Below are 13842 nucleotides of genomic sequence, written 5' to 3' on the forward strand. Positions count from 1 at the left end.
CATCCTGATTCCAATTTCCCTGAGAAGGAGAAATGACGGCTCAATTACCTGGGTCCCTCACACCAACATGGGAGACCTGGATTGCATTCCCAGCTCCTCACTCCCACCCAACCACTGCTGACATTTGGGGAGTGAATCAGTAAACAGAAGATCTCTCTCTCTCTCTCTCTCTCTCTCTCTCTCTCTCTCTCTCTCTCTCTCTGAGTCTCTTCAATATCAATTAAGAACACAGCCCTAAACTGTTGATATTAATGCATTCAAAGACTAATTATCTGTCAGTATTGATCAGCAATTCATAATGTCAATCCAACAGAACAACTATTTTATGGAATATTAAGAGATTTGAGAGGCAGAAAAAGCTGGGGGCTCACTCTAAGATCAAATTAGGTAAGAAAATCCTGAGTTATAAAATCAGGTCTTTTACTGTGCCATTTCTCAGAGTCCTTCTGTACTAATGTGACTTGCAGCTCTCCAAGAAGAAAGAGAATGTCTCCCTGGGACACATTTAGGGAAATATATGGGTTAAAGAGTTAAGGCACATTCTGAAATGTATACCTGAACTGTGACAGAAGAATCTAGATACAGTGAAGGCATGAACAGCAGTCAGCCCCACTACATCAAGTCACGTAGCCTTTCTCCAACAGCCTCCTCAACTCTGAAAGATGATGCTTATTAGTAAAGTGCCTTGGGATGGTTGGGCAGGAAACACTAAATAAGAGCCAATTACTGCCTTCATTATAGCATAGATGATCTAATAAACCATTCCCATTACTTGCAAAGTTCTGGGGCCTACATTTTTTTTTCTTTTACTGCATTCCCGTTTGATCTAAAGGATTTATACTTAAAAGAACAAACAAAATACTTATAGAAGATGCATTCAGAAACCACAATATAATTTTTTAGAAAGGACCCATGTTGGCTCCCACATTTACAGTGGCTATGCATTGCTTACAGATAAAATTCAAACTTACTGGCTTAGTATACACCCTTCCTGGCTCCATTTTCCAGGAGCTGTAGAGTTTATGATTAAAAAAGGGAGCCTTGGAGGAAGACAGATATCATTCAAGTGCAGGCTTCACTCCATGACATCTTGAGTAAGTTATTTTTCTTCTCAAAACCCTTGATAATCACAGTGTGGTCCATGGGACAGTAGCAACACCCTTAACATCATTTGTAGCTTGTTGAAAATGCATAACTACAAGTCCCCTTACAAAATCCAGTGATCCTGAATCTGCATTTCAACAAGATCCTCCCATGATCCCCCCAAAACTAAAGTTTGAGAGGCACTATGGAAATTCTTCACAGCTCATCTGCAAATTAGGATAATAACAGCAAAAAACAGTAAATTGGAAAACTCCATCATATTCTTCTCCTACTCCTTTGAGTTCATCTGCAAGTCCTAAGGATTTTACCATCTAAATTTCATTTAAGAACATCTATCATATCTCTCTTTCCCTTTACCACTCAACTCAAGCCATTCTCATTTCTCTCCAGACCTACGGCAATGAGCACCCCATTCATCACAATATATATTCTTTTACTTCCCTCAATTCTATTGTCCTTACTACAACCAGAGAGATCAATAAAATGCAAATGTGGTCAGAGCATTCTTTTGCCCTCCAAGAAAATCCAAGAGCCTTTAGTAACCTACAATGTTCACAAAGATGATACTTACCCACCTATGTATTTTATACCCGATCATATTTCTGGTGGCCTTTTCTGCTCCACATCACCAATTATCTTTGAACTAGCAATCCTACTTCTCAATACAATTTCTTTGCAAAAATCACAGCCTCATATATAGTACCCACACTCTCCTGTTTGCCTACACAACTCCCCTTGAGTCTATGATGTCAGCTCAAATGTCACCACCCTTGCAAGTACACCGTGGCTCTACTCCCCAAAATCCAACACATTATCTGACCTATCGCCTCTGCCCAAACAATATGTGGTTAGTAGGACATTCAGGTGAACTAATATCTGTAAAGCTCTTTGTACAGTGCCTCGTAGATGGCAAGGACTCAATGCTACACCAGTTGTTACATATTTTGCATTTAGTCCTGCTTAAAATCTACATAATAGCCTTTGTGGGCTACCATTCAGAAGGACCTGGGAATCTTTAACCCTCTCAATGACCAGGCTCTGTGCTCCAGGGCATAAATCAGTCTCTGGAGATGGGATCCAGGCACCTGAGGGTTATTAAAGCTCCACAAGAAGAGCCCAATATATAACCAACATAGAGAACAATTGTTTTACCCTTTTTCTCAGTGTGGTCTCCCAGCCTTCCAGAGGAAAGCATGCTGAGTAACAAGAAGGGTCCTCATTATTCATGGCCTAAGTACATGGCCTCACTTCACTCTTGGAAAGAGAAACAATATGAACCCATGTAGCAAAAGTCCAGCAATTCATTTCCCCTGAGCCCCTTGACAGCAGCCAGATGGTGGGCACCCTCCATTTATCACCCAAGCCAGGCTAAAACTGTTCTGGGGAAATCCAAGTTGTGTTCACTCCTGTTGGGAGAAGGGACATTAACACGTGACGATGACTCCTATCCTCAGGGTTAAGTGTTGATTTAACAAAACGCATCAGGATTCCATTATAAACCTGTCATAATTATTTCAATGCAGCAGTTGCTTTATGGGAGCAATTAATTTCAACTGCTAAAAAAAGGTTAGACCTCCTGGGTGTTCAGCCAGGCAACAAAAAATAGGTGAGCTGGGAAGCCCTTGCCCTTACCTTCTGTCTTCTTCCCTACCCAAGTACTTGGAGCATCAAGAGACCAACCTGTACTTTAATAGGACTCCTCATCCTAATGACCAACCTTCTGTGTATGTAAAGGCATTTTTAAGTCCAAACATGTTGCACTGTATTTCTCACTCATTGTAAACTTTTCAAAATGTGACATAATGATGTGTATTCAAAGAAACTTCAGCTCTTTTAAAGGCTGAAAAACACATATGCACATACACACACACACACACACTCACGCGCAGAACCAAAATGCCTAGGTTTGAAAAACAAAACAAATTGTGGTATCCTACAGTCTGTGCACCATTTACAATTAAAACCTACCAAGTCTGAGCCCATACCAAGCCAACACAAAGGTCTCTGAATTGTTAACAAAAGGCACAGGACTGCTCCCTGGAAATAATACCCAGTGGCCTAAATTCCTGCTCCCTCTGTTCTTCCATGCTGATAAAGTCCATAACAAAAAAAGCAGGATTCATGAATATAAATTTTTCTTGGCTTCAGAAATCATACACTGGCATACCCCTCTTAGAACTTCAGCCAAATGAGAATACACAGATAATGGCAATTTTACAAGTGGTTCCAGGGCACAGGCTTTTCAAGATTCTTAAGTGAAAGGCACTATTTTGAAAAGAGCATTATTGTTATTATTATTATTTCAAGCACTCAAAGAAACCCTAATCGATAATTAGCCATAACAATTAAGCTAACAATAATACATCTGCAATGAGCACCATGGTAATATGTACTTCATGCTTAATAGTTCAAATTAATTCAATCTGATGGCATTAGACATACCAGTTAGGAGCTGGAGAGCACCAAAGTCCACATTAGCTTCCACTTCGGAAGATATTACGAAAAGGGAAGGAAGGAAAGGATGCTATAAACAGCCGTGGTAAATAGGAAAAGCTCATAGCTGATATGGATAGGAGTAACTCTCAGCTATTTAGGAACTCAACAAAGAAAATATGAAGGCTGACATTGCTATCTTCACACATTCATTCAGGACCAATGACTGAGCGATCCATCCAAAGAAACAGATATGAAATCCTAAAAACAGGGCCACAGGACTCAGAGAAGGTGCCATCTTCTTCCTCCTGCATATCCTTTTCCAATCTCCCTTGAATGAAAATAGATGAGCAATTTGTAATGTTTGGGTCACAGAACTCAAGGAATATGAAAAGAGAAATGTGGTTGGCAGCAGGCACAATACAAGAGTAGCTATCACCTGATTACCTCATTTGTGTCACTCCAACCCCCAAGATTTGCTAGTTAACTGCTTAAGGCTGTATTTTCCCCTATCAGTAATCTCCAAGACAGGATTTCTTAACCTTACCACTGCTGATATTTTTTCCTCTGTAATTCTTCATTGTGAAGGACTGTTTCTTGCATTATAGGATTTTGAGCAGTACTCTTGAACTCTAGATTGTAGATGGGAGCAACACAGTACAACCTAGTTGTGACAACTAAAATGTCTTGAGATATTGCCATATATCCTTACAATCAAAATGGTCTTGGCTGAGGACTGTTGCTTTAAGTCTTAATTCACCTGTTTCTGGGCATCAGGAGAAAAGCTGGTGCAGGCCAACCTCTACACCCCTTTCCCTCCTTAGAGAAGAGCATGTATTGAATAGCTAGCCTTGGGCAAGGCATCATTCTTCCCAGGGCATGCTGATTTCTCTCCTAACACACTGCCCCAACAAGTTTGTTGTATATAATACAGAAATTTGGAACCTGGCAGACTTCTGACTACTGTGCAGGAAAGGGGTAGCATAGAACATTTTAAATGGCCTATACTTAGAGAGGCCTGTATGCAAGATTAGCCACTGGTTAGCATCAGGGAACTTGAGCTGATAACAAGTTTCCTACACTGACACAAACCTCTCCTAATGATGGAGTAGCCACTGTGCCTTAACTCTTTTGTCCAATGATAGGCTTTATGTTTTTCTGCTAGAATTCTGGAATTTTAGTATTTGCTAGGTAGATCAGCCCCCAGTAGATTGCTTGGGCACTGAGTCTCTAATGAAGGTCTCTTGTAGACAACACTGCAGTTCTTGTCTCAGAGGTGTGGCTTGCAGAATTAAGGGAATCCCGCGTGACTCCACTGGGATTCTAGAAATCTTGCTCCTGATTTCCCCCAGATTTCACACTCTCCTTTTCCTTTTGCCCATTTTACTTTGCATTCTTTCACTGCAGTAAAACATAAACAGAGGATAACAATTTACGTGTCCTAAGAATCCCTCTAGATGAGCCAGCATTGTGGTTGTGGAGAAGCAGGTTAAGCCACTGCTTGTGATGCCCATAAACCTTATCGGGATGCCAGTTCAAGACCTGCTACTTCACTTTGCCATAAAGCCACTGGGAAAAGCAGCAGAGGAAGGCCCAAGTGCTTGTGTTCATGCCATCCATGTGAGAGACCCTACTGGATTTCCTGACTCCTAGGTTGCATCCTAGTCCAGCACTAGCTATTTGGGGAGTAAACTGGCAGATGGAAGATTCTCTCTTTCTTTGCCTCTGCTTCTCAAATAAATAAAACTTTTTTAAAAAGAGTTCCTCTAAAGAGTTATAGAACCTGGAAGTTGTTTTGGCAATCACCAACACAGTCATTTATTCAACAAACATTTTATCATGTTCCACTATTTCTAGAAGCAGGTGATAGAGCAAGGAATTAAACTCTCAGCCCTCACAGATCTGAACATGGCAGCAGCCCAGGAAGCATTTATTCTAGGCTATTTCAAGTCTCTTCCATAGAAACAAGACCTGTGGATCTCCTCTTTGTTTGTTTTCTAGCAGCTTTTCTCCAAATATAATTCACACACCACACAATTAACCCATCTAAAGTGTACAACTTAAAGTTTTTAGTATAATTACTGAGTTTGCAACCACCCATCACTATCAATTTTAGAACATTAGCAGTCACTATCCATTTTTTCCCAACCACCAAGCCTAGGAAATGCCTAAACTACTGTCTCTGTGAATTCCCCTATTCTGATACTTTATATAAATGGAATCCTACATTATGAAGTCTTTCGTGTCTGGTTTCTACCACGTAGTATAAAGGCCTAAATATTCATTCATGCTGTAACATGTACAAGTGTGGTGCTTGTTTTTATTGCTGAATAATATCCCACTGTGTAGACAGCCCAAGTTTGATTTATCCATCTATGAATAGTGCTACTGTGAACATTTTTGTGTACACATATGTTATCGTGGCCCTTGGCTAAATACCTATGAAGGGAATTTCTGGGTTAAATTTCTGTTTAAATGTCTAAGGAATTTCCAAACTATTTTCCAAAGCAGGGTTGTCATTTATTTTCTGACAACAGTGTATGAGAGCTCTATTTTCTCCACATCCTTGATAAAAATTATTATTTTTATTGAAGCCATCATCGTGGATATGACATGGTATCCCATGGTGTCTTTGACTTGTGCTTCCCTAATAGCTAAGGATGCTGGTCATCTTTTCATGGATTTATTGTCTATTTGTCTATCTTTTGGTTGTCTATTCACATACTTCCTCTTTTTAATTGAACTATGCATCTTTTCATTATTGAATGTAACTCTTTTTGTTTTTCTTTACAAATTCTGAACATAAGTTCCTTAGAACACATACAATTTGCAAAAAATTTCTCTCATTCTGAGTTATTATTTAATAATCTGCCTGGTGTCTTTTGAAGCTTCAAAGTTTAAATTTTTATGATGTCCAATTTATCTATTTTTTCTTATCTTGCTACACTTTTGGCATCATAGCAAGCAAAAAACTAATACAGGCTCATGAAGATTTGTGCCTAAGTTATCATCTAAGAGTTTTATAGTTTTAGCTTTTCCATTTAGATTTTTGAGATACTTTAATTTTTGTATATGGTATGAGATAGAGTTCTAACTTCATTCTTTTTTATGTGGATATAAAAGTTGCACTATGACATCTTTTGAATCATCTCCAGAGGTAGTTACATGGAACTTTTGGCTATACAAATTAAACTAACAGGTACAAGTATTGTGCAATATCAGGGAACAGTACCACTATTAAATGCGATTGGTACCCCTATTTTATAATGATGAAGTAGCAACTACTTAGTACTATGTATATGCTAGGCCTTGTGCTTGCATTGAGTATGCACTAACTCATAAGCACTACGTATGCTTTAATTCATATGATCTTCCCACCGACACTGTGGATAGGTAGAAAGGTTATTTCCGTTTTGGATATGCTGAGACTGAGGCTGACCAACATAAAGGGAATCTTCACATCATAGAGCTAGTAGGGAAAGGGATAACAAATTAAACTGAGGATCAGCAGTGGAAAGCAGAGGCTAAGTAATGTTGAAGAGCAATGTGAACACACGGTAGCTAACTACACTTGCAAAACACAACAGTAAGCCAAAATCTGGTACCAGGAGACAGCAATCCCAGGTCTGGTAAAGTGGCTGACAACAAAGAGTGGATCTCCATTTCTAATTCAATACAATTGGAAATCTTATCATTCAAGATTGATCTGATGGGGCCTGTATTACGGCGCAGTGAATTAAGCCTCTGCAATGTATCAGAGTACCAGTTGAATTCCTGGCTGAACCATTTCTGATCCAGCTAATGCACCTGGAAAGGCATCAGATGATGGCCCAGGTGCTTGGGTTCCTGCCACCCTTGTGGGAGACTCAAATGTAGTTCCAGGCTCCTGGCTTTGGTCTGGATCAGCTCTGGTCATTGTGGCCATCACCACAAGAGAACATCTCTTTCTCTCTCTTTCCCTCCCTCTCTCTGTTAAAAATATCAACAAATCTTTAAAGAAAAAAAGATTGATCTTAAGACTGAAAAGATTTTGTCAACACTCTAGAAATTTCATTAGTCAAGGTGATTGATGGAATAAATCAATTAGAACCAGATTAGAAATCCAGATATGAAATCAATTACTTCCAATCTGAGAATTAGGAATTCATCAACCTTTACTCTAACAGTCAATTTTCCAAATTACCTATTCTCTGTATATAGAGTAGGGTTCAAGTAAAAGGCCTGGAAAATATTGAAACTATAGAGCAACATAATCTTGGGAATATATTACCAGATGTCTGAAACTTGCTCTTAGTAATTCAAACCTAGATGTTTAGTAGGGGATGTCTGGTCAGTTTTGAGTGGAGAAAATGTTAACAGAAAAGTCAGTCTGACTTTTCCAAGTTCAAAAGACAATGTGGCAGAAAAGTCAGCGTTTCTCACTGCAAATCTAACTCCCTTTCCCTATTCTGGCAGAGCCATTCATAATAAATACAATAATAACAGCCAAAACTGTTGAGTCTTAGATTATGTAACCCTCTCTCTAAGCACTGGAACAAAGCCACTAATTTATTTAACCCAGGATGTATAAGGTAACACTATTATCATTCCCATTTTATATAAGAAGAACAGGAGGTGCTAGAAGGTTAACTGACCTACTTACAGGGAGAAGTAACACCTAAATCACCACATTCTGTGCTCGTTCTCTTAATCATGATTCTATATGGATTCAGAATAAAAGCAACTAGAAACATAAGGGTTAAGCATGGCTAACCCAACTCAAAGCTGAGTCTTTCTCACATGAGGCAAAGCTCTCCTCAATATATTTATAATAACTTTATATACCAAATAACATCCTGAAGTTTATTTCCTCCCAACATAAGAGGCATTGCTACATCTCCCCTGGGATTTTCAGCATTGCCTGTTGCAGAACTAGTCTGGGCTTAGCAAGTATTGCTTTATCATTCTTAAATAAAAACCATTACACAGAATGCAGAAAACAATTTCCCTTTCAGTTTCCTCACTTCTACCCATATTGAGAAAGATGGATCCTTCGGCCGCTGAAGGAAAGCTCACAATATAATAAAAGCTCGGCATCAGAAATGTTCCGAGTCCCTCTACTCTCTCCCTATATTTAGGAAACTAAAATTTAATATAGGGCTCAGCCCTCCAGAGAATCCAATGTATCGAAATGTTAATATACTTTTATATATTTTAACCAAGATAAACAAGGAAGAGATAGAGAAGCCAGAGCAGCTACGGCATAGACATAATTATGATAAGAGTAATCCAGCCAACAGCAAGAGAGGCAGATAGTGACTCTACTGTGATGCTGCTGTATGGTGTGTATGGCCCCAAAACTGTATCAATACAAACTGTGAGTGAGGCTGGAGCTCCATTTTAAGAAAGCAAAGATAACTTATTATGTGACTTCAGAGAATAAAACTCATTCAGGAGGCCTAAGAGCATTTGTCCTTTTACTAGATTGCTATCCAAATGTATTTATTAATTGAAACCTGGATTGAATCATTTGTAATGAAATAGTAAAAAAAAAAAAATACTATATAAATAAGAAATAACAGAGAGACAAATTTTGTTTTCCTAACACAGTTTAAACCCCATGGCAAACATTTAAAATAATACACATAACTAAAAATATAAATGCACAGCAGGGCTATCAACCATACCACCTTCTCAGCCTTGACCACAAGGATTCCTGAAAATACATACGTGTTGCTGAAATACAGTATTTCTCAAACCTGACTCTATCTTCTCTTCTAATAACCTAGTCAATAGGAAGATTAGTTTGGTTACATCATTTTTGGCAAATCTATATTAAAACTTCTCTTTAAATGTGTATTAACTTTATCTTATTAATATTTCTGACCCTCAATACCCACTCTTTCTCATAGGTCACAATGAAATTCTTCAATTTACCACCTCTAACTTCACCACAAGTCTCTACAAATAAAATGAGATTAAAAATAATTCCTTTCCAGACAGACTGCTACGTTCTGCCACTCTCTGTACTCTTCTCTTTACATTCTACTTGGTACCTTGGGTTAATCCCAGAAGGAATGCCAACTCAAACCTTTATCATGCCAGGTGGTTATATAAATAAATGAATACACTGGTCTAATTGTAAGTACACTTGACTGTATATTGAGCACACTCTTTCCAACCTCACACCATTCTTTTTATTAATAGACTTCACAAAAATCTATTTCTCACTTCTCAGACTTTGCTAGAGAAACAGTCTTAACAGTGCAAGCATGGTGCTAGACGGCTATCAATCTTTGACTGCCATGTTGGGAGACTTCAGAGAGTAGTAGATACTGTGGCACACTGTGTATGGTAGCAACTGCTACTCTCCCCCAGCTATTTGTTGCCAACAGGAGTTTAGGCACAATTTTGTGAGATCTTCTTATTTTTATAGGAAAGCAAGAAAAGTTCATAGTTGCATTTTATTTAAAAATCTCGAAATTTCTAGTATTTTCTAATTTTTGAAATAAGTCTCTGCTTTTCCAATATATTACATTTCCATACTTTAGGGTAGTGTCTCTCTGTGTGTTTTGCTTCATTTTTGTTTGTGTGTGTGTGGGGAGGTAGGTGGGTGTGTATTCATTTCAAAGCTGGTGAAATGACAGATTGAAGCCTCTGGATCCCCAGCCAATAGCTTTTAGTATTTTTCACCTCTACAATCCCTCATCTCCCCAACCCAGCAAGGAAAGATACCTATCGCTTCCTTTAAGATACCTATTGCTTCCTTCAAGACTGCTTAAGAAAATACTTCTAGGGCAGGCAATGGATGTAATTAATATCACATATCATTTTGAAGTACCTAGGTCTGAGTCCCAGCTTTGTTTCTGATACCAGCTTCCTGCTGATACACACCCTGGATGGCAGTGATGATGGCTCAAGTAGCTGTATCCCTACTACTCATGTGTGAGACCCAGGCTGCTGATTTTGGACTGGCTAGCTGGGTTTCTTGTGGGTATCTTGGGAGTGAATCAACAAATGGTAGAGGTATCTGTGTTTCAAATAAATCAATGAATAAACAAACACATAAATAAGAAAATACTTCCTCCATACAATTCCCATAGATCCGTCTTTCATTCCTCATTATCATTATTACTTATTTATTTAGCTTTTATACACACATTTTATGCTCTATGTGAGCCCATTTTTCTAATTGTACCAAGACTATAAATCTCCAAAGCTGAAGGCTCTATCTCCCACCACTGTCTTCACACCTGAGAACTTAGCAGAGTGCTGTATATCTTGCAGGCATGAAATGTGCAGTATGAATGAATAAACAGCCTATAGGCCTAATATTGATGCATTTCTGGTCAGGTCTCCAGGTTAAGACAATAGAGAACTAAAACACTTAGATGTAGAGACAAGGTGAAACACATAGAAGCCATCTGTTAGTCTGAGTCATCAAGGCAACTATACCAATCCTGCAAACATTCAGTGTTGGGACTTAATACCAAGATACGAGCAGGGATGGGAAATAGATAATGTGAGTGCTATTACTTTCCTCTCTTGAGCCTGGCACAGACACTAATTGATCTCAGCATTCTCTTCTGCTGAGCCTGAATCTAACCTCAGAAATCTTTTAAGCACTGAATTCTAGATATATCTTGTCCATTTTGTCCATTTCTATTACAAAATTGAGTTGGCATGTGAGCTGAAAACCATATCACAGGGAGAAGGTACACAACAGAAAACATAACACACAATTCCTATTACTTCTCAACCTCTCTATATTGTACAGGGTCTATTTCTTAGAATGGGGAAAGCAAGATCAAGAAAGTTGGATAATCAAGAAAGATCTGCAAACAAAAAACTTTACTTCATTGACTATAAAAGGCTTAGTTTACAAATTAAACTTTATTTTTTCATTCAATTTCACTTTAAGGGCTCTCAAAATTCTACGACAGGTTTTGGCTCATTTCCACTAACACATACTGATTCTAAAAACTAGTAACTTAAAATGTCCACACACATATGCACACACACACACAAAGGGCCCTCAAAACATTCTCCTTTCTTTCTGTTGGTTTTATGATGCATTGTTATCATTAACCAGTTATCATTAACTATTAAACTAAAATTGCCAAATGAGACAAACAGTCCCAAGGCTGTACATCCACCACTGATTAAGATTGGAGGACAACATTGATTAAGACTTAGGGACAATATTCATTTAGCCTTCTGAGCTTTCTGGGCTAAATGAGCTTTCGAGCTCCAGCAGGATTCTTGTCCACTGCTTTGATGACACCCACAGCAACAGTCTCTCAAACTGCAAACAGCAAAACCACCCAGAAGAGGAAAGCCAGAGAAATTCTCAACACACGTGGGCTTGTCAGGAACCATTCAAGAATTTAGGGCTATCTTCCAGTTTCTTACCAGAACAATGATCAATCTTTTCCTTCAGCTCAGCAAACTCGCAGGCAGTGTGAGCTGTGTGATAATCCAGTTCAGAGATGTAGCCAGCACTGGTTTGGCCTGGATGGTTCAGGATAATCACCTGAGCAGTGAAAACAACTGTTTCCATTGGTGGGTCATTTTTGCTGTGAAAAGCACATTCTTGACACTGAAGGCCACACTGCCCCAAGGAAGAGTTTCACTCAAAGCTTTGTGGTACATTTCAGCAATTCCACTTCAGTTGTGACATTAACTGGAACAAAGGTTACCACCACATTGTGTTTGAGAACAGAGTCTCCACCCAGCCCACAGGCACATACCGATATCTCCACTTCTGTAGACATCCTGCAGGGGCAAACACAAAGGCTTCCCAATTGGACTAGTTGGAGGGAGGATGCAATCTAGGGCTTCAAACACTGTGGTTCCAAAGGCATTGCCAAATTTGCAGGTAAATTTCCAATCTTTGAACCAAGGCTTATTAGCTCTTGGTAGCAAGTCGTCAATATACTTCTTTTTTTTTTTTTTTTTTTTTTTAATTTGACAGGCAGAGTTAGACAGTGAGAGAGAGAGAGAGACAGACAGAGAGAAAGGTCTTCTTCCGTTGGTTCACCCCCCATATGGCCACTACGGCCTGCGTGCTGTGCCGATCCAAAGCCAGGAGCCAGGTGCTTCCTCCTAGTCTCCCACACGGGTACAGGGGCCCAACCACTTGGGCGATCCTCCACGGCCTTCCCAGGCCACAGCAGAGAGCTAGATTAAAAGAAGAACAACTGGGACTAGAACCCAGTGCCCATATGGGATGCTGGCGCTTCAGGTGGAGGATTAACCGAGTCACTGCGCCAGCCCTATGTCGTCAATATTCTAACCAGAAATTGGCACAAACACCACAGTGTAAGGGAGGTAACCTATTTTCTTAATGTAGGTACTAACTTCCTTAACAATTCCTTGTATTTCTTCTGGCAGAAGCTTGGCTCAGTGGGATCCATGTTGTTAACACCAAAATTGTTATTTCACACCAATGTAAGCCCAAGGAGCATGCCCACAGGTCTGCTCATACTTGGAAATACCAGCTTCAAATTCAGCAATAAAATCAGCAACAATTAGGACAGCCTAGTCATATGAGAGCGCCTATGAACATGTTTTTGATAAAGTCTATCCTGGAGCATCAGTGAGAGTCACACTGCAGGTGCTCTGGTCTCACATTTCCACAGAGAAAGGTTGATGATGACACCACACTCATGCCCAGCTTTCAGTTTATCCCAGACCCAGGCATACTTGAAGGAGCACTTGCTCTTCTTGGCAGCCTCCTCCTCATATTCTTAGGGATTCTTTTGCTGATCTCACCGTACTTATAGACCAGATGTCCAGCAGCTGTGAATTTACCTGAATCTATGTGTCAGTGATGATGATGTTGATAGGAGTCTTTTCCTTTCACATTTTGGCTTTGATTTAGCAGTAGTTTTCATGACACTTGTGTTCTAGTGGCAAACCGATTGTGCAAAAGCCCCATTAAATTTCAATCCTCTAAGAACAATTTACTATGTGATAAGCTTGCTTCAACTGTTCAATAAAAAACATACTGAAATATACAAACTACAAGTGACTTCACAGTCATTTGCTAATTTAAATAAATAAACAGTTTTTTTAATTATATACAAGGAGCTGTTTCATTTCTCAAACATTGAACCAAAGCAATTTGAAACAATTCAGTCACAAAATGACCAGTATCAAGAATTACAGTGTAAAGCCAATTAACTTTAGCTACAAGCAACCTTATTAACATTTATTAAAACAAATGATTCCTCAACACTAGAAAAAATAAAAGTGGATTGGTTGATTAATCTTTTACTTATAAGAAACCAAAACTTATTTTTCAAGACTCTTGCCTGCTAAGCC

At 39.1% G+C, this 13842-nt stretch overlaps 1 protein-coding gene across 1 annotated transcript in view; it reads right to left on the reverse strand.

Moving 5' to 3' along the window:
* FHIT (fragile histidine triad diadenosine triphosphatase) overlaps window positions 1–13383 on the reverse strand; it is a 1052756-nt gene extending 1039373 nt beyond the window's left edge. Inside the window, 11 exon segments of the mRNA XM_062200182.1 lie at window positions 11929–12105; window positions 12108–12176; window positions 12179–12238; window positions 12241–12264; window positions 12267–12430; window positions 12782–12884; window positions 12887–12954; window positions 12956–13137; window positions 13140–13267; window positions 13270–13344; window positions 13347–13383. Of these exon segments, the coding sequence (XP_062056166.1) occupies window positions 11929–12105; window positions 12108–12176; window positions 12179–12238; window positions 12241–12264; window positions 12267–12430; window positions 12782–12884; window positions 12887–12954; window positions 12956–13137; window positions 13140–13267; window positions 13270–13344; window positions 13347–13383 (1087 nt within the window).
* Window positions 13384–13842: the final 459 nt, after the last annotated feature.

The sequence above is a fragment of the Lepus europaeus genome, chromosome 9 (assembly GCF_033115175.1).
Source record: "Lepus europaeus isolate LE1 chromosome 9, mLepTim1.pri, whole genome shotgun sequence".
NCBI lineage: Eukaryota > Metazoa > Chordata > Mammalia > Lagomorpha > Leporidae > Lepus > Lepus europaeus.